The sequence below is a fragment of the Bos indicus x Bos taurus genome, chromosome 19 (assembly GCF_003369695.1).
Source record: "Bos indicus x Bos taurus breed Angus x Brahman F1 hybrid chromosome 19, Bos_hybrid_MaternalHap_v2.0, whole genome shotgun sequence".
NCBI lineage: Eukaryota > Metazoa > Chordata > Mammalia > Artiodactyla > Bovidae > Bos > Bos indicus x Bos taurus.
In genome coordinates, this window is record NC_040094.1 from 45,806,409 (window position 1) to 45,826,694 (window position 20,286).

At 48.1% G+C, this 20,286-nt stretch overlaps 1 protein-coding gene across 1 annotated transcript in view; it reads left to right on the forward strand.

Annotated features, from left to right (window-relative positions):
• NMT1 (N-myristoyltransferase 1) overlaps positions 1-20,286 on the forward strand; it is a 33,912-nt gene that overhangs the window by 5,191 nt on the left and 8,435 nt on the right. Inside the window, exons 2-8 of the mRNA XM_027517281.1 lie at positions 6,476-6,584; positions 9,168-9,312; positions 16,197-16,315; positions 16,913-17,004; positions 17,859-17,975; positions 18,733-18,903; positions 19,755-19,863. Of these exons, the coding sequence (XP_027373082.1) occupies positions 6,476-6,584; positions 9,168-9,312; positions 16,197-16,315; positions 16,913-17,004; positions 17,859-17,975; positions 18,733-18,903; positions 19,755-19,863 (862 nt within the window). The remainder of the gene's footprint in view (positions 1-6,475; positions 6,585-9,167; positions 9,313-16,196; positions 16,316-16,912; positions 17,005-17,858; positions 17,976-18,732; positions 18,904-19,754; positions 19,864-20,286) is intronic.

The following is a 20,286-nucleotide window of genomic DNA, read 5'->3' on the forward strand; positions in this document are numbered from 1 at the left end:
AACCAGTGGGTGATGGAGGTGGCTGGCTCCTTTAAATTGTCCTTGATAGACTGGTATCTTTTTCAGAGTTCATTCCAGTGTGTGAAATTGCTGCCAGCATTGAGTCCCTACTCAGAAAATTACTGAAAATGGTCTCTGAACTGCATCTGATTTGACCTTGGAGTTGCCAGGTTACAGTCTAGCTCACCAAACCAACCCAGAGTATATAGAATTTACATTTCCATCTCATTCCCATTTCGAACTACTTAATGTATTAGGGCTCTTGTGACCCCTGAAAAAAGCAGCTTTCCTTCATGGCAGGATTGGCTGGTTCACCCCCAAAACTCTGGCTAACCCAGGGAGGGCAGAGAGTGGCAGTAAAAACAATCTTTGGTAATCCTTTCCCATCCTGCTGATCTTTTCACAGGCCTCCTGGGCATCTTGATGGCAGTAGTAAAAAGTTTTTATTTTTACGATCTCTTAGGACTCAAAGGCAGTTTTTTGTGAGTGACTGACGGTGGGAGCTTGCAAAGTTCGGGGGGTGGCATTAAGTGATTCTGCAGCCTCAGCAGTTCAGGGATCGGCAGCTGTGCTGAGCCGCACCACGTGGTCTCACCTGTGCCCCTTGTGAACACCACCGCGCTCACCTGGGTTTGGGTCTTCTGGATACGCGACCAATAGGCTCTCTGGTGAATCACACCTCAGGAGTAAATTGATTTGCAGCAGGGGAGTTTCCTGGGAGTCCAGTGGTTAGGACTCAGCGGTTTCACAGCTGTGGCCCTGAGTATAATCCCTGGTAGGGGAACTAAGGTCCTGCAAGCTGCTGTGTGGCCAAAAAATAGAAAGAAAAAAAAATTGACTTGCAGAAGAATTTCCTGATGTCTACAAGTGGCATCAAAAGGATGTTTGGAGGCTAGTTATTTATTTAGTAAGTTTCTACGGAGATTTTGAATTTGAGCCTAAAAAATTAACTTCCAGCTTAATTCTACTTCTAGGAGGTGGAAAACAGGTAACCGAAAGTTGTGAGTTTCCTTTTCTGAACTCTTTTTTTTTTTCTTTTGATCTCATAATCAAACCTAAACCCATGGTCTGTGTTTCAGACATTGGAACCATTGGAAATGGTTAAAATGGAGCTTTTTTGTTTTAACTTGTAGGAATAGAACAGGTCCTAAGGAGGGAGGAGACAATAAGAGAGTTGAAAATTGGATGAGAAATTTGATCATTTAAAATCTCAAACAGTGGCTCAAAAGAGCCCCGCATCGATACCACTCTCTTAGAACATTGGCGCAGCTGTCCTCTGGAAATATTGCTGAAGATGTTTTGTTGCCCCTCTTTTGGGCTGTAGCTTCTCAGGGTTTTATTTTGGTCTATTACGCCTGGAAAGCATCAGTCAAGCACGTATTTGGTGAACTCTCAGTTGTGTGCTCAGCATAACTAGGGATGCTGTGAGAAACAGCTGTGTAAGATGGGGTCCCTAGACTCAGGAAAATTTTTTTTATCTCATTAGGAAGCCAGGCAGCAACCCATTATTATATGTAAAGTATTAAATTGTACGGGAGATCATAACCATAAAAGAGACAGGCCTCAAGGAGCACGCGAGCTGGAGTATCCAGGGGAGGCTTCCTGGGTAAAACGCGGCTCACTCTCCTTGCCTTTGGTATCTGCTCATCTGTCACACAGAAATTTGTTTTAGGGCTTTTGAAGGTTCTCAGAGAAATTCTCAGAGGGAATGAGACTTTAGTGTTTGGGAGTGGAGTGAGCCAGGTCCTTAGATTGGTGACTTGTCCCTGGGTTCCAGTCAGTTCGTTGATGCCTCACGTCCCTGGGCCTTGGTTTCCTCTTCTGTAAACAACAGGTTAAGCCAAATGGCCCTGAGAGCTCCTTCCAGCCCCGGTGGTTTAGCTTCCATGATAACAGCTTTCTGTCCCACAGCCCCGCGCCTTTGAGTGGACTTTGGCATCGGCAGGATTAAGAGGAGGCCCAAGTCGTGGACCCACCCTGCTCCTGTTGTTTAGAGCTTCGTTGCTGTTCTTGTCAGCTTGCCCTTGCCTCCCACCAGGCTCACACTCTGATGCTGTGTTCTGCTTCTAGAAATAAGTACTGAGGTTCCTTTTCCATCTGCCCCCCCAGCCCTGACTTTCTTCCAGAGCATCCATAGGATTTCTTACTTGTTTGAACTTAGAATATTTTGACCTTCCTTTAAAAATGACATTTCATGATCGCTTTTCTTCCTTGTTCCTGGTTTTGTCATTCTGTTCATTCATCCCATACTTGCTAGGTTGGTCGTTAATGAGTTGGTCAGCTTTACTTTAGAAAGTACATTCCAAAATTTTTATGTGAATTCTTGTCTCCTTTTCCATTGCAGGCAAACAGCCCCTTCTCCAAAAAAAAAAGAGCTGGCAAGTTTCACTAATTCTCTGCTTATTAGTTTGGAACCAAATGAACCAAAGGTAGACTTTGATTTGCCATATTCCAAGGCGCTGGCCCATCCCTTTGAAGTATGTTAGGGTGACTGACAGGTTTAGTAAGATCTTTGAGAGATTTTTTGTTTTCATTTGCAGAGTCCCAGCATGCCCAGGGATACCCACCCAGTGGGGATGGACTCCATGTCCCTTTAAAAATGAAGCCAAATTCTTTTGAGGAGGACCAGCCTTGCTTCCATGGGGTCCTTTGGTTTCGTTCTTCCTAAATCCGAATTGAGCCCATCCTTCTGTGAAATGGTGTTGGCTTCCTAAGAAGCTACCCTTAATATTTCCTAAGACCTACTCTCAAGGCCTCTGAGCTTGGTTTGGTTTCTTACGGATAATTAAAGTTATTATAATCACCTAGAAAGCTAACCCTCCTGGGCTCCTTGGAAGTCTCTTCTCTGAGTCATTTGTCTTCCTGTTTGGCTTGTTAACTGAGAGACCGTGATGAGCTCATGATGTTCTTATGAAGGTGGCTCAGTACCTGGTCGCTCAGTGACTGACTTTTCTTTGAAACTTCCCTTTGTTCTTCAAGCGTCTCCTCTCCGTGTTCTTCATGTACAGGTTGAGACAGGATCGTTGCTCAGTAACTTCATGTGCAGATTCAAGCCAATACAAGGAAAATGAAATGAGCTCTCCAGTCTGAGTTTAGGTCTTGGAGTTTGCCAGACACTTGTATTAGTAACGCATAAAACAGAACGAGAGTTCAGCCCAAAGTCCTTCCCCAGAAATGGGGTCTGTGAAGAGATGGCTGCTTCCACTGAACCGCAAGAACAAAGGCAGGAAGGGAACTTTTTAGGGATTTCGCCCACATGAAAAGATGTCTACAGTTGGAGGAAGTAATTTCTTCTATTTTCCTTATGTGAAATTGTGTTTAGTAAGTGTCCAGCTGGTTAATATGCAGCAGTTCTTCACTTTAACCTTTTTGATGCTTTTTTCCCATAAAAAACAATTCTTACGGTAATTCACTTACAGGGACCAGAGAATTCCTCCCATAAGCTGAAATGAGTAGGGACTTATAAACTGTATCAGCAATGGAACCCTGCTTTGTCTCCTGCCATCAACCAGCTTTTAAACCTTATAATCCTGAGACTGAAGTGAGAATGTCTCTGGAACAGCAAACCACAGTAGAGTTGTCATAGACTGCAAACAGGCCTGTGCAAGATATCAAAGTTGAGATAATAAGAGAAAAACTTTTATCTTCAGTTTATAAATGGCTTCAAAGTTCCTGTTCTTTGCCATGGCCTTGGGGGTTCTGCTGAGCTTCTAGTTTTAGGGAGTTTGCCTTATTCCGCCCTCAGTGTTATCGGTTTTCCTTCTGTGTTGTGCCTTCTGGGTCCCACTGATATGATACCTAGGAAGTGCATTTGCATCTGCACTTCATGACCTTATGCTGGGAGTAAAGTAACCTCCAGCCTTGACGTGATCTCTCTGATTTCAGTCTTTCTGCACCAGGGGCCTGATGAGAGGCCTGGCCCCATGGGTGCAGGCACACTTACTCCAGAGCAGGGGTGGTGAGGGTGGATGAGCTAGATGGGGACTGAATGTGAGGGGCCAAGGGGAAAGCTGGGTCGGATACCTTCTAGAGTTAGAAGCCGCCGTCACCGTAGACTTTCAAGCATGGGAGGGACACGTGGAAAGCCATTTTCACATTGGCGAGTCCCACTGCCATGCAGAGTTTAGGATAAGGCAGAGCAGTTGTGAGTCGAGATCCAGGAAAGGCTGGGGATTCCTTTAGTCCAAGTGTAAGGTCATGAAGTGTGGATGGGAGTGCTTCCAGCCAGGACTGCCGCTGCTGCTGCTAAGTTGCTTCACTCATGTCTCACTCTGTGCGACCCCATAGATGGCAGCCCGCCAGGCTCCGCCATCCTTGGGATTCTCCAGGCAAGAACACTGGAGTGGGTTGCCATTTCTTTCTCCAATGCATGAAAGTGAAAAGTGAAAGTGAAGTCGCTCAGTCGTGTCCGACTCTTTGCGACCCCATGGACTGCAGCCCACCATGCTCCTCCACCCATGGGATTTTCCAGGCAAGAGTACTGGAGTGGGGTGCCATTGCCTTGTCCGCCAGCCAGGACAAGGAAGACAGTAATCTGAAGACATTCTGCAACAGGAAATGGCAGCACATTGCCTGCTCCCTACCTCACGTACTAGGAGATGAGAGTTAATATTCATAACAACTTGCAGGCACTTTAAGACCATGAAGCCTTTCTGAATTATAAAGCTTAAATAGTACTTACCACAATGGTATGTAAAATGTATTTTATACTATTTTAATTCTTTGAAAATTGGTTATCTAGCCTATACAGCAAAAACAATACCCTGCACTTAGCTGATCTGCAGATTAGGGTTTACGGTACCCTTTGATTGGACTCCTAATTTTGACTTTCTTTAAAAAAAAAAAAATTCTTTTTTTTGGCTGTGCTGGGTCTTCGTTGCTGTTCGGACTTTTCTCTAGCAAGCGGGGGCTTGCTCTATAGACATGGTGTGCCGGCTTCTCATTGCAGTGACTTCTCTTGTTGCAGAGCACGGGCTCTAGAGTACCGGGACTTCAGTGTTTGCAGCAGGTGGGCTCAATAGTTGTGGCTCCTGAGACTCCAGAGCACAGGCTCAGTAGTTGTGGTGCACGGGCTTTGTTGCTCCAAGGCATGTGGGATCTTCCTGGACCAGGGATTGAATCTGTCTCTCTTGCATTGGCAGGTGGACTCATTACCACTGAGCCACCAGAGAAGGCCTTTTTTTTACCTTATTTAATGGAACATTTCCAGAGAGAATGGCAGCGTGAGAGTCCAGCATTACTCCCAGTCTGACAATGCCAAAATCACTGAAAACATGGCAAGAACTTAACTTTGATGGTGATTAGGAAAAGCAGGCTTCAAAGTGAACCTTAAAATTCATCAGTAAAATGAAGGAAACCCAGAATCAAAACTAATATCCGAAACTCAACAAGAATTGGGAGAAAGCATTTGGGAGCGAATAAATGAAAAAAATGTTAGCAAAACACAGTGTAATATGTGATTTGTGTCTCAGTAGAAGTGTTGAGAGAGGATACAGAGAACAATTTTTTAAAAGCCTGTAGAAAACGATTAAATATGGCTAAGAAGTTGTTTTTGCTTCCTTCATTGGGTGAGTCATGCAGAAGGAAAGCAGCAGGAGGAAATCCCCGTTGCTGTGGTTCACACGCACACATGTTGCCTGTGAATCTCTTCTGAGCAGGGCTGGCTGGGTGTTCATTGTTGATGTTTTCCCAAGATTCCTAGCGCTGGGTTTTGCCGGCTGACAGTTGTCCTCTATCCTACAGGCCTGATTTAGGCATTTCTCATGATCGCTTGACTATTTTAGACACAGATCACAGCAACATTAAGCTACCCTTTTCCTTGCTCCTTCCTCCCTTCCAGAGCCGCCTTGTATCTTAGGTTCAGCTGGGGCAGCTCAGAGAACCCAGTGCAGTGGGATGGGGGAAGTGGAAGTGAGGAAGAGTTTCCAAAAGATCACTTTGGGCTGTCATCCCTTTAAATTTTGGACTCTAAGGAAGAGTTGGTAACATGAATGCCCTATTAATAATCACATTTACCTTTGATGCGAGCATCCTGGCAATCTAAAGGAAATGAGCCATTGGAATTCCCCGGTGGTCCAGGAGTTAGGACTACACGGTCTCACTGCTGAGGGCCCAGGTTCCATTCTTGGTCACGGAGCTAGGATCCTTCACGCCAATTGGCGCAGCCAAAAAAATAAAGAAAATAAACCACATAAAATAGAAGCAAGAACAGAAGAGGTCCTTTCAAACAAATAGGCTGTTCCTTGCACATGGCTCCCTCCCTGGGCACTCTCCCTCCTTGCTGGGAGTGGAGAGGAGAGCTGTGTCCGTTGGCATTCTCCAAATGCCCCTTCTGGGGCCTGGATTCTCTGGTCTGCTTCTGAAGCCCACAGGCTTGATTAAGAAAGGTCTGGTTCCACAGAAAGCTCTTTGTCAGTGCAGCTCAAAACAGATGATTTTTTAAAAAGCCTGCATCAGTATTTACTTTGTCTTACAGTGGTTTGAGTCCAGCCAATGACACTGGAGCCAAAAAGAAGAAAAAGAAACAAAAAAAGAAGAAAGAGAAAGGCAGCGAGACAGATTCAGCCCAGGATCAGCCTGTGAAGGTAACAAGGAGGCTCTGTTTTCTTGGGCCTGAGAGTTGCTCTTTCAGAAGAGAGTGCGTTGGGATAAATGCATGGGAACAATGTAATAGATTGCCAGTCTCCACTGGTATTACTTCAAGATGGAGGGGTAGGCTCCCCCTGCTGCCCTAGACCTAGGTGATGAAGCTGCTGTCCTACCCTGAGAGGCACAGCAGATGCGACATTGACCCCCGAGCATAGCGCCCCCTCAGAATTTACAGGTGCACAGCTGCAGGTGGTGCTGTGCTAGGTGCTGGAGAGTAATTCCCTTATGACAGCCCCCTGCGGCCTAGAGTAGTGGTTCCTGGCCTTTTCAGTCCCCACCACTATGAAAATGAAGGTCTGTTCCTTTTAAGGCAGACCTTTATGTTTCTCAAGCATTCTCTTGATGCCATAGTCACAGTACTGAGAACTAAGACCCCCACAGAGCCCATTTCTGAGTTCCATAGGTGAGAACCACTGGCCTAAAGCTTATGTCTAAGGGTGACATGCGGACACGAAACACAGAAGTGTGGGTAAAGATTGTTTTGTTTTGTAAATAAAATAACATTAAGAAAAGAAAACCTTTTAGGTTTTCCCTGGTGGTCCAATGGTTAAGACTCTGAGCTCCTAATGCAGGAGGTTTGATCCCTGGTCAGGAACTAAGATCCCATATGCCACACACAGTCTGGTCTTAAGACCTTAAATAAAGAAATAAAGATTAACGTTTCTTAAAAAGAAAAGAAAACCTTTTATTTCAGATAAGTGCTATCCTCTTCAAAGCAGGCCCTGGAGGAAGCTCAAAACAGATCCATAATTCCTTTTAGTATTAACTTCAGTTTACAAGCCTCACAAAAAATCTAGTCTCATCAGTATACCCACCTTTGCTTTATGCCTCAAAAGTTATACTCCACCTCAAATCTTCTACCTTATTGAAATACAGCTTCAAGCAGTTTTTTTAATATTTTCAATACCAAACCCACTATGAAAAAAAAGAAGTCACCATTGTTGACTACAATGTTGGCTAGCTAGGTTCTTGCCAGGCACATCGTTTAAATTAACGAGGTGCCTTCAACTTCTCTACAAGGTAGGTGGTTGTCTTCCCATTTTAAAGATGTGAGGAAGTGGTTTACCCAGGTCTTTCAGTCAGGAATCCAAGCCCAAGCCCTACTTCTGTTTCAGGGATTCTTGTTTGTTTCTTTCTCTGGGAGTGGGGGTTTGGATGGTGGGGATTTGAACTCAAACCTTTATCAAACTGGTTCACTTCAAAATGAGAAAATCCCAGCAAAACACCGTTTGCATAGCCCTTCTGTTTTTCTCTTTATGAGAATGATGCCATACGTTATAAGGAATGTAGGGAAAAACCTAGCAACAGGAACAAAATGAAAATCACTTAAGAGTTCTGCCTCCCAGGAATGAGCAATATAAATATATGGGTTTATAGTCTCCCTTTCCTTTACAATTTAAATGAAAAAAGGAAGTAGTAAAGTATTAGAGGAACCTAAAGGTATTTGTAGAATCTGAAACTGGACATAAGATCCAGAAGCCATAAAAGAAAAAGTAACAACTATCAAACTTCTCTGAAAAAGTCAAAAGATAACAAAGTGGGCAATTATTTGCACTACATAAGTCAGTCAGTTTAAACTAATGAAATAAGCAGGCCATTCACAAAGAAAAAGGTTTTTATATGAAAAGATGGTTCAACTTACAATGAAAATTAAAGCAACTATTTTCCCCCCCTAGATTGGCAGAGTTTAAGATTTGGTAAATCTAATGATGAGAGTCTTGAGAAACATACTCTCATATACTGTTCATTGTTTTCTTAATTGATACTCTCTTCTTAAAGAGTAAATTGATAATATATGTAATCTCAAATGTGCATCCCCTTTGATCCAGCAATCTTCCTTTCTTAAACTTTATCCTGCATAAGGACCTATTCAGTGAGCAAAAAATAGATGCAGAAGAAAGTTCATTATAGCACTGTCTGTAAAACTGAAGACCAGGATCACCAAATGCCCAGTGGGAGAAGGTTGGCCAGATACATTGTGGTCTGTGCTCATAGGGGAATCATAGGCAGGTCCACGTGACCCCCTGGAATGGCCTGTAAGATTCAGTATTTAAAGAAGAACAGTCAGTAAAATAATACTCTGCCATTCAATTTGAGTTTTTGAAAATCGTGTGTGTGTTTGGAACTTGTATGCAGAAAAGTCTGAGATTATATTTTCCTTTTCCCACCCCACCTCCCAAATTTAAGACTGCTGATGACAAGGGTTATATTTGAGGGACAGGACTGTTGGGTTTTTACCTTCTGTGTGTATTTACATTGCCGCATGTTTGAAATTTTACACTAAGCCAGGTTTTGCCGTCAAACATCATAAGACTAAGAAGAGGAGAAACCCTGTAGGAAGCACCCACCCACCACACGGCTCATCATCAATCACTCTTTCCAGTTGTCCTACAGCAGTTGACCTCTGAGAAGCCACACCCCTTCTTTGAGTTGTACTCCCTTAACTCCTGAACGTGAATGAATCAAAAATGCTTATTAACATAATGAGCCTTTTCTCTCCCCAACTTTGTCTTGTTCAGATGAACTCTTTGCCAGCAGAGAGGATCCAGGAAATACAGAAGGCTATTGAACTTTTTTCAGTGGGTCAGGGACCTGCGAAAACCATGGAAGAGGCTAGCAAACGAAGCTACCAGTTCTGGGACACGCAGCCTGTCCCCAAATTGGGTATGTATGTGCCTTCTTCCTGAGGAGAGGGCACGGGAGCGCCTGAGCCACGCTAAGGGTTCCACTCGGGATTTGTGGAGAAGGACAAGAGAGTCCTATTGTTCCTTGGTGGCCATTTTTAGAGGGTAGTCTTTACAGTGCGGTTCAGAAAAGACTGATGTTCAGGGACTTTATCATTTCACAGTAGCCCATATGGAGGATAAACAATGGTCCTTTTAGTCCATCATCATCCAGTATAAATCTGCAAAGAAAGACTGCCTTGGCACATGATGAGTGGGGATGTGCGCCCATGTATGTATTGCTTCACACAGATTTTATAGAGACTGTCTTGTATATCTGGGCAGGTGTTTAATCCGGAATGGGCCAGTCCCCCACCTCCTCCCTTGCCTTTCAGACAGTGTGTGCTGTGCTGACTGAATGCAAAATGACTTGACATTTTGATTAACGGTTATGGCTTAACACCTGGACTACTATATACAGGTTTGGTTGGCACCTCTTCAAAAAGCTATGATGAACTCTTAGAAGGGTGGGACGGGCAGAAAATAAGTGCATTCCAGAAGGGACTGGTTGTAGCAGGTTAGAGATGCCTGCTGACACCCAGCCACAGCTCGCCTCCATGGTGACTGCAGATGGCATTATTGCCAGGAAGTTTCTGTAGTGATTGCGTCATGATTCTGGACCCATCGGTAGCCCAATTTCTATTTTCTGTGTGACTGGAAAAGTAGGTATGTTAAAAAAAAAAAAGTATGTGTGAACCACAAACGTAGGTGACCTTCAGGCTGTCCGTGTTAAGACACGGTGAGAGCTGACTGTGTGTGGTGGGGAGGAGGGCCAAGGGCACAGCGGAAGGCTGGTAAGGGGAGGGGGCATCTGTGCCCAAGGAGAGTCGTCTACTCCAGAGCGTGCCCCTCCAAACAGCAGGGTGGGCGGGCATTGCTGAACAGCTGGTAGACACGCAGACGCTCAAGCCCCGGGCCTGCAGAATCAGAACCTGCAGGGGCTTTGCGTCCACTTTGAAAGTTTGAGAAGCTCTGCTCTGAAGCACATGGTTTGCAGGCAGCTTAGTCACAGTCCAGAAACAGGCTGAGATGTGTCCCTATGGGGTGGAGAGCAAAGCAGTGCCCAGGTCGTTATGGGTGGTGAACGGGCAGCAGGCACTGTTCTATTGAAGTCTATTGACTAGAACCCTGCCCTGACCCATCCACCAGGTCTGTCGGGCTGCCCAGGCCATCCAGGTTCCAGGCCACTGGCTAAGCCCCCCAGCAAGGCTTTGGATCACATGGACATGAATCTGAGCAAACTCTGGGAGATAGTGAAGGACAGGGATGCCTGGCATGCTACAGTCCATGGGGTCACAGAGTCAGACGCAACTGAGCGACCGAACAATAAATGCTGTTAGTCGGGCATTACTAGTAACGGGTCCCAGTGACCACTCCCCCAGGAAGAATCAAGAGCTACACGCTCCACCTCTAAGTGGATTACACAGAGAGACATTCAGAGGAAGCTGACATGCATCTTTACTGGGTTTTGTGGGGTTTTTTTAATATTTATTATTTATCTGTTTGTTTATTTGACTGGTCTGGGTCTTAGTTGTGGCATGTGGGATCTTTAGTTCCGGTGTTTGAACTCTCCTGAGTTGCCTCATGTGGGATCTTAATTCCCCAACCAAGGATCAAACCTGGGACCCCTGCACTGGGAGCGTGGAGTCTTAGCCACTGGACTAACAGGGAAGCCTCCACCTTTGCTGTGTTCAGATGGAGTTTTGGTTTGATTTGATTTTTCATTAAGAATTTGCAAACGGGTGACTTCATTCTTCACAGACATGGCACCTGGTCAGGAGGCAGGTTAGCATAATGGAGTTCGCTTCTCTCTTGCTTCAGCTCATTTGCTCTTTGTTGTTTGCCAAAGTTTCTCCACCTGTAAATTAGAGGGCGCTCCAGTTTTATTCTCAGAAAGCTTATGAAAAAGCCACAGTACTCCTCACCGGGACCTGGATGATCTCGGAAAGGGGAAATGAGGCTCAGTTTTGTTTTGTTTTTTTTACTATTTATTTATTTATTTGGCTGTATTGGGTCTTAGCTGAGGCATGCATGATCTCTGACCTTCGTGGTGGGATATGGGATCCAGCTCCCCAACCAGGGACTGAACACCGGCCCCCTACACGGGGAGTGTGAGTCCTAGCCACTGGACCGCCAGGGAAGTCCTGGCTCAGTTTTGTTTCCTCACCCCGTGCCTGTGGCAGCGTGGAGTGTGGGACTTTTTGGAAGAGGGATCACTGCGAGTGTCTGGCCAGTCTGCCTTTCAGGTCAGTCAAGTCCAAATAAAGGATTCCTCCTCTGTGTCTGAGTTAGCCGATAGAAAGTACTGCATCACAGGCATCGGGTGGTCCACGTGGCTGAGGTGTCACCCTAGTTCTGCTTCTGAGTGTCCTTTGGGTGGTGTCATTTATAGCTTCTTTCTTTCATTTTTTCCACTTAAATGAGGGCTAGTAATTTTGAATCTCAAGCATATCAAATGTCCTGTGTTTGCCGCACTGCCCGACTTGTGGGGAGAGTTAGAATTAGATTGTATTCCACTCAAGAGACCTAGGGGCTTCCCTCATGGCTCAGACGGTAATGATTCTGGCTGTAATGCAGGATACCCAGGTGTGATCCCTGGGTTGGAAAGATCCCCTGGAGAAGGGAATGGCTACGCACTCCTGTCTTCTTGCCTGGAGAACTGCATGGACAGAGAAGCTTGGCAGGCCCATGGGGTCTCAGAGGACTCAGGCACGACTGAGCAACTAACACTTTCAAGAGACCCAGAATTCTTTAAAGTCATCCTCCTAATTTCAAGTAGACAATCATCCTAAGTTCACCATTGAAAGGCTTCTAAACAGCCAGTGTTTTCAGCTGTATAATAGTTCTCTTGTGTGCCCAAATCAGCTTCTCATCCCCTTTTTCAGACTGTGTCATTCTTCTTTTTAAAAGTCACTCCTTTTCCCACACTAATGGAAGGATGAGGAATCCTTTTTCTTTGCCTGACCTTAGTGGGTTGGAATCTGGCCACAGTTAGATTAGTTTGGAAAGTAACTCTACCAAAGAAAGGGAGAATGCCGACTTGGGCTTGGTTGCCCTGGGCCCTGAAAGAGAGGTTTCCTCACTCTGTCCTTCCCTTGTCCTGCTTGCTTGGCTTAAGGTCTCCCAGATCTCGCATTCTTTTCTCCCAAGTCCTTCACAGTTGCCCTGCGGCGCTTACTTTTGGATCTTGAGTATTAGAAGGCAGAAAGAGAGTTTAGGGGTAGAGTGTGCAGAAAGGAACCATTGAAAGCCCAGGTTTGTCTTTCAAAGTTCCCAGTGTCCTCCACAGCCGGTTCATGGAAGCCCGGAGACAATTGGCTGCATTTCTGCCCCCTGAGAAGCAGCCCCCACCTCCTTGGCCAGAGGTGCTCGTGAGCCAGTAGAAGGTGGCGGGCAGGACCCCTGGGCTGCTCTCAACATTGCCGGCACCCCAGACTGCGAGTCTGTTCTGAGTGGCTGCTTCTTTCTCAGTGTTACCTCTCACTCTGCTTTGTCAGCTTTGTCTTGCAGATGGTAAATAGCCTTGAGATAACCTATGAGATGAAGAAGGCAATGACACCCCACTCCAGTACTCTTGCCTGGAAAATCCTCTGGACGGAGGAGCCTGGTAGGCTGCAGTCCATGGGGTCGCTGAGGGTCGGACACGACTGAACGACTTCACTTTCACTTTTCACTTTCATGCATTGGAGAAGGAAATGGCAACCCACTCCAGTGTTCTTGCCTGGAGAATCCCAGGGACGGGGGAGCCTGGTGGGCTGCCGTCTATGGGGTCGCACAGAGTTCGACATGACTGAAGTGACTTAGCAGCAGCAGCAACCTATGAGAACAAGTTTGTCAACACACAGATCAAGACTTACCAGTTGAATATTTTGTATACAAATTCACTCAGTTGACAAGCACTTATTGAGTGCTCTTTGTACAATTCAGACCTCAGGATGTCACTGCTCCCTACCATCCCCCTTAAAGACCCATTCAGGATGTCCCACAGCCCTTCGGATGAAGTCCAGCCTCTCGCAGCTTGCAGGGTCCTCCACGATTGGCCCCCGCTCTTCTCTTCAGCCTTGTCTCCTAGTTCCTTTCCCCTGCTTTCATCTCCAGGTCTTGACTCTGTTCTTCCGCAGTGTACCCACCTTCCCTGCCCCACCCAGTCTACCCCTGCCTAATTCCTAATTATCCTTGAAATCACATCTTTTTTTTCTTTTTATGCAGGATCTTAGTTCCCTGACCAGGGATCGAACCTGTGCCCACTGCAGTGGAAGCACGGAATCTTAACCACTGGACCGCCAGGAACATCCCTGAGGTCACATCTTTAGATGTTTCTTCTAAGAGGTCTTTTCTCCATCTCCTCCTCATCCCCCCATACTTCATTATTGCGGACTTTCATTATGCTGAGTGGCAAGTGCCTGCTTGCTTTGTCTCTTTGGGCCCCATGATGACAAGGACCTGCATCCATGTCATTCACCAGCTCCTGCCCCAGAGCTGGCGCTGTCTAGGATTCTGAGAACAGATGGTGAAGGTGCAAATGGCAGTGCCTGGTGTGAGCAGGACCTGGTAGCCAGCCTGAATGAAATGATTTGGCCTTGAGACTATTGTCATCTGGTGAGGAGGATCACTTGTATCTTGTCTGTGAGAGCATCTTGGGGAAAAATGATAAAGGGTTCTGAAGTTTAAATAAAAGGGGGTATAAACTCAAAACAAGATAGGGAAAATAGATTAGCACCTACTCAAGACTAGAGTAGGGATCCGTGGTGTTTCCCAGGGGTCTGGCCCTTGGCTTATAAGGCTCAAAAAATTATACATGGCAAGGAAATGAAAGTGGATTGACTTCTAGTCAATTAATTCACAAGGACTACTTTACAAATTAATCAAAAGGCCAGTTTCTAAACTAGGGGAGAAAAATATAGCCTTTCTCCCAAGGAAACCTTCACTTGAGAGCAGCTTATAAATAGGAGTCAACCGGATTCTTCCTTTCTGTGACCCCAGTGTTGCCTGTTTGCAGTCTTTGACCCTTAGCACATTGGTTATGACTTGTTTCTTGACTGTTTCCCCAGAAGATGGTATGTCTTGTGAGGCCAGGGACATTTTCCCAGCCCTGTCCTGGTGCATGATGTCCAGCCGGTGTTCAGTAAATGTGCTGAGCGAGAGTTAGATGGTCAGTCCTCATGGTGTTTTCCTTGGCTCATGGCCAGATGCAACCATTTCCACTACACCTGCCCCACTGATCCATCCCTGGTAGGGTCCACAGTTGCCTGTTACACATTAGAACGGTGTGTTTGGGTTAGGAGTCTGACCATCAGTAACAGCTTGAGCTGAATGACAAGAATGTGCAGAGCCCTGTGCTGGGAGCCATGGACTCAGTGGGTCCTCTGTAAAGGCTCCTTATTTATTTTTTAAAAATTTTTGTTGTCTTCTCTTTGTTTTTGTTTGTAATTGGAGAATAATTGCTTTACAGTGTTGTGTTGGTTTCTGCCATGCAACAGCTTGAACCAGCCGTTAGCACTGTATCTATCTCCTCCCTCTTGAGCCTCCCTCTCCCACCCCTGTCTGCCCCTCTAGGCCATCACGGAGCTCCGAGCAGGGCTCCCTGTGCTGTGCAGCAGCCTCCCACTAGCTCACTGGCTGCTTTACGCATGGTGGTGTATGTATGTCAGTGTTGCTGTCTCTCTTCAAAGACTCCATTTTTTTTTTTTTCCAAAATTTTATGTATTTATTGCTGTGCTGAGTCTTCGTTGCTGCACAAGGTCTTTCTTTAGTTGCAGTGAGCCAGGGCTCCTTCCTAGGTGTGGTGCGCAGGCTTCTCATCGCAGCGGCTCCTCTTGTTGCAGAGCGCGGGCTCAGTAGTTGTGCCGCACAGGCTTAGTTGCTCCACAGCATGTGGAATCTTCCCGGCCCAGCGATGGGACACATGTTCCCTGCATTGGCGGGTGAACTCTTAACCACTGGACAACCAGGGACGTCCCGAAGACTCCGTGTTTAAAGTGTGCTAAACATTCCCTCTTCTGAGTTGTGAGCATGAACGAATAAGCTCTGAACTGTAGAAACTACCAGGGCCAAATAATTCCAGGGGCCGAAATGATGTGGCTGATGCGTCCGAGTTCTGTCAGATAGGTTTGGTTTGGCTGGGGCTAGGAATCAGGGCTCTGTCTTCTCGGCATCCCCTGTACCCCTTGTGTATTGCACAGGGGAGGGGTGTCTATCCTGTGGGGATGTTGTGTCAGGGGGCGACTTCCCAGCAGTGTGGTGTAGACTCAGTGATTCAGCCCAGAGGCACTCACAGGGCTCTGTAAACACCGTGGGCCCGAGTTGGCAGCTGCAGTTAACTGGCCCCTGTCGGTGAAAGCCCAGGCTGGCAGGACCCAGAGAGAGCCCGGCGCCTGGACGCCATTGTCCACCTCAGGAATGGGCCTGGTAGATTGTCACTGCTGTTGACACAAAAGCTGCCTTGTTGCAACTCCTTATAAATCCATCCAGGTCTATGGGCCTGGGCCAGAGCCATGACAACACTCTATACCAGCTGGGAGGCAGGAAGCCAAGTTAGCCAAGATACATGTTTGTCATTTAGTAACTGAAGGGGGATTTAAAAGAAGGTCCAAGACACCAGCCACCTTGGCTCCCAGGATTGTTCTGAAGTTTGGCCACAAATTGGCCCTCAGTTAGGGGCCAAGGGTAGCCGGAGAGACGGTCTGCCATTGCCAAGGAGAGAGTGTTCTTTGGATGGAGGGCTCCTGGGGACAGGGGGAATTTGCTGAGGTCAGTTTTTGAGCTGAGCCCCTTCCCTCCCCAAGAAAGCCAACGATGAAACTCATGGCTGTGCTCTGCTTGCAGGAGAAGTTGTGAACACACATGGTCCTGTGGAGCCTGACAAAGACAACATCCGCCAGGAGCCCTACACGCTGCCCCAGGGCTTCACCTGGGACGCCTTGGACCTGGGGGACCGTGGTGTGGTGAGTAGGCCTGGGCTGACCACCAGCGTGGACAGGGCACCGCGTTCACCGAGAACGCAGCCAAGGTGGCTTCTCCTCGGGCCTTCCTCGAGGACTCTTCTAAGAAGAGCCGAGCCAAGCAGGGCTAGCAGATCCCTCCCATCTGTTGCCTCTGGGATCTGCCCACGACTCCGCCTGAATAGCACACAGCATCTCTGGCGCGTTGAGAGTTAACCCCTGCAGCTCGCTCCCCAAGGTGGATACCTCTTCTTCATGCTTTCATTTTCCCTGTTCGTCCGTTCATTCAGTCCCTTGTCTTCGCGATGGAGTGGTCTGTTACTTGGATGACATTCTTGGCCTGCCACACTTCCTGTGCTTAAGTCTGCCCCTCTACCCCTGGTGACTCAGTTTCCCTCTTAAGCACTAGATTGCTTGTTCCAGGAGTCCCTGCCCTGCCCGGATGAAAAGGATTTGTGAGATTAAATAGAGTTTTTGGTAGTTTGCCTTGTTCCCAACAGCTTGGAGCCCCAGGGTATTGGCCTTGGTTTCCATGCCCGCCCCCCCACCGCCCCCGCCTCTGGCAGAATACTTCTAAGGCGGCTCCTCTTCTCTCTGCAGCTGAAAGAACTCTACACTCTCCTGAATGAGAACTATGTGGAAGATGATGATAACATGTTCCGGTTTGATTATTCCCCAGAATTTCTTTTGTGGTGAGTTGTAAGGACTTCCCTACGGTTCTGAGGCCACAGAGCAGAGAAGCAAGGCGCCAGATTGCTCATCCCTCCTAAGTGCCAACCTTTTAATGGCAAATCAGTGTGTGGTTTTTGAGATTGCTTCCAGTGGAGCTCAGAATTGAAACTTTATTTAAGGCACAATGACTGGGTGAGAAATTCCTTTATGGAATTGGTACCCAGAAGAAAAAATCGTCTGTTGTATGATGACTTTAGGTGAGAAGGGAAGGAGGGATGAGACCTGCTAAGATTTAAAAGAATAGAGGGTCATTTTCAGTCTTATTTCCTGAGCATGTTTGGTTGTATAGAAATGGCCTTGCCTGGCTGAGCACTCCTTCCCCTTTCCGGCCTCATTTAATATCCAAGGAGGTAGGGCATGAGGCTGGCACAGAGGGGACCTGTCTGAAGGGGGAGGGAAAGGAAGACCGCCAGAGTGGAAGGCGGGGAGGAGATGGAGCCCAGAGCTCCAGAGGCTCCACAGCCGGCTCCTGACCACGGGACCCGCTGGATTTGGAGCCAAGGAGGCTGGGGCTCCAGCTCAGGCTGTCAGAGTCAGTGAGCACAAAGAAACTGGATCAGTATGAAATCTTCAGTGTGACAGCCCTGGGTTGGGTAAATAGGCCAAGTGGACTGAGCAGCAAGAAAGGGCTGTGACTTGGTCCCATTGGTGTCCAGGAGGATTTGGCCTGAAAGTGGATTTCAGAGAATTGAGCTGTTCCCTCCCCAGGGAGATGGTAGCATGAGGTTAGAGCCAGACTCGGTGGTGGGCCCAGACAGTCTGCCCAGCCCGCTGGCAGGCAGCCCCGTGCCCACAGCTCCTGTCTCTCTTCCAGGGCTCTCCGGCCGCCTGGCTGGCTCCCCCAGTGGCACTGTGGGGTTCGAGTGGTCTCAAGTCGGAAACTAGTTGGGTTCATCAGCGCCATCCCGGCAAACATCCATATCTATGACACGTAAGCACCAGCGCCACCCCCGACCCGTGTCCCCACCGTGGAAAGTGGGGGGAAAACATATACATAGCTTCCATAGAAGCAGGAGGGAAGTTCCCCTGAAGGGAGGGAACTTGGGTTCCTAGGAATAGAAATTCATAATAGGAACTGCCCATCTTGCTCTGAATTGTTGCTGGAGCTCTTGTCTGTGACCTGGGCTGGAAGGGGTCCGCCCTGAGGGCTGACCCACTCCCTGACCAGCTTGTTGGCACTTATGCCAGTCATGCGTCGCCATGCTCGAGCCACTCAGAAGTGGGCTGGTGTGACTCATACCCACGGTCGCGGGGCCTTCCAGCTCTGCTCTTCGTTTCTTTGGAAATGTCAGAACCATCTATCTACCACAGCCTTCTGCGCTTGGGGGAGTCAGAACCCCTGAAATCGTAGGATAGTCCTTGACTTCTGTGGGGTTCCTGATGGCTGAAGATGGGGCTCGCTCAGCTTGCTCTGGGGGCTTCACCAGGAAGATGCCGGTGGTGCCTTAAATAAAGGAGTTTGCTTGAGTCCCTCTTTGGAAGTAGAGTCTGTGTTGAGGAGAGACCAGGTTCCTTGCCTAGTGCAGCAGAGCAGGGCAATGGGAGGGTGTTCCTAGCTGCTGAGCACAGGTGGGGCCAGAACACGAGCCTGTGCTGGGGGCCCCGCTCCCTACACGGGCCTCCCATGCTTTAAGGGATGGCCTCGCCTGTTAAAAGCCTCGACCCTGGGTTTTCTCTTGACTCTGCAGAGAGAAGAAGATGGTAGAGATCAACTTCCTGTGTGTCCACAAGAAGCTGCGCTCCAAGAGAGTGGCTCCAGTGCTGATCCGTGAGATAACCCGGCGGGTTCACCTGGAGGGCATCTTCCAAGCTGTTTACACTGCCGGGGTGGTGTTACCAAAGCCTGTCGGCACCTGCAGGTAAAAACCTCTTCTTGGAGAGGTTCTCAAAATGGTGGTGTGCCCACTCTAGTTGGGGAGCTTGTGTCACCATGAGTCACAGCTCTGCCCCTCAGCTCAGTGCATGGCCGAGAGCATCCGCTGTTCTGGTGTCTGAAAAGGTGGGGGGTGGTGCCCACAGGAGCCGAGTAGGGCACACGGGGAGTGAAAGGGAGTCAGTAGGAACGACAGCCTGCACAGCGCATGCCCTGTCCAAAGGGGTCAGGCTTTCTTAGCTCCCTCTGATTCCTGCCATGTGGAAATGGCAGGGGGTCAGTCTGCTGGGGGTTTGTTTTAAAGGCTGAGCCCAAATCTGGTTCTTTATGGTAAATGTCCTATAGTTTTAAATGAGTGGCTCTGTTTTGTTCTGAATATTATGTGGGCCAAAGAGAGCATGTCTCATCTCTGTGAACCAAGCAAAACCTCTGTCTTTGAAAGTTCTTTGGAACAATTGAGTACTCTCTGCCTTAAGAGCTTCTAAAGTGAAAACATCAGTTAGGTGCCAAAGAGGAGGGAGGCAGAGGCCGGACGTTTGGAGAACCTCAGGTCTTTTCCACTGATTTGATTCCCCGAGTGAGGACTCCTGTCCCAAGACAACTGCTGGTACGGAGGAGGGGCTTGTGAACTTGAGGAAGAAATTATGGGAAGAACTGTGGCCGCTCTGCACTCACTGTGGGGTACGCTCTGCACTCACTGTGGGGTACGGAGCTCCTGGGTGGCCGGCTCAAGTGGGGCCTGATGGCTCTCTCATGCCACCTGCTGGCCATCTGGAGAGGTCCTCTTAGTGCGACTTGCCACGGCCCTCTGAGGACAGGAGGTCTATGTCCCCACAGGTACTGGCATCGGTCCCTAAATCCCCGGAAGCTGATTGAAGTGAAGTTCTCCCACTTGAGCAGAAACATGACCATGCAGCGCACCATGAAGCTGTACCGACTACCAGAGGCCAGTGGGGCCCCGGGGCCTGGGCAGGAGCGGGAGGGTGGCGGGGGGGGGGCGGGGGAGCGGTGGAGGGAGGCCTGGAGACCGGGAGAGCCTGGTGGGGCCTGAGCCAGGGGCAGGGGGCTCTCTTACCAGAAAAGCAGCCCAGCCCATGGTTTCCAGATTCCTGGCCTTGCCCTTTCTCTCCTCCTCTTATCTGTAGCCTGGGTTTTATTTTAGTTGGACTTTCTGTTTTCCCAAGTCTGCACCTGGACTCGCTTCTCTGCCATCTGTTGGCAGACTCAGAGAGCGCCTATTTTGTCATCTCAGCCTGAGGGCAGCACAGTGGGGAGAGGAATCTGCTGTACTGCAGCCCATCCCAGGACCAGTGTAAACGAGCCATAGAGTATCTGTTGCTACTTCTGCTGAGTCGGGTAGAGGGTGGGT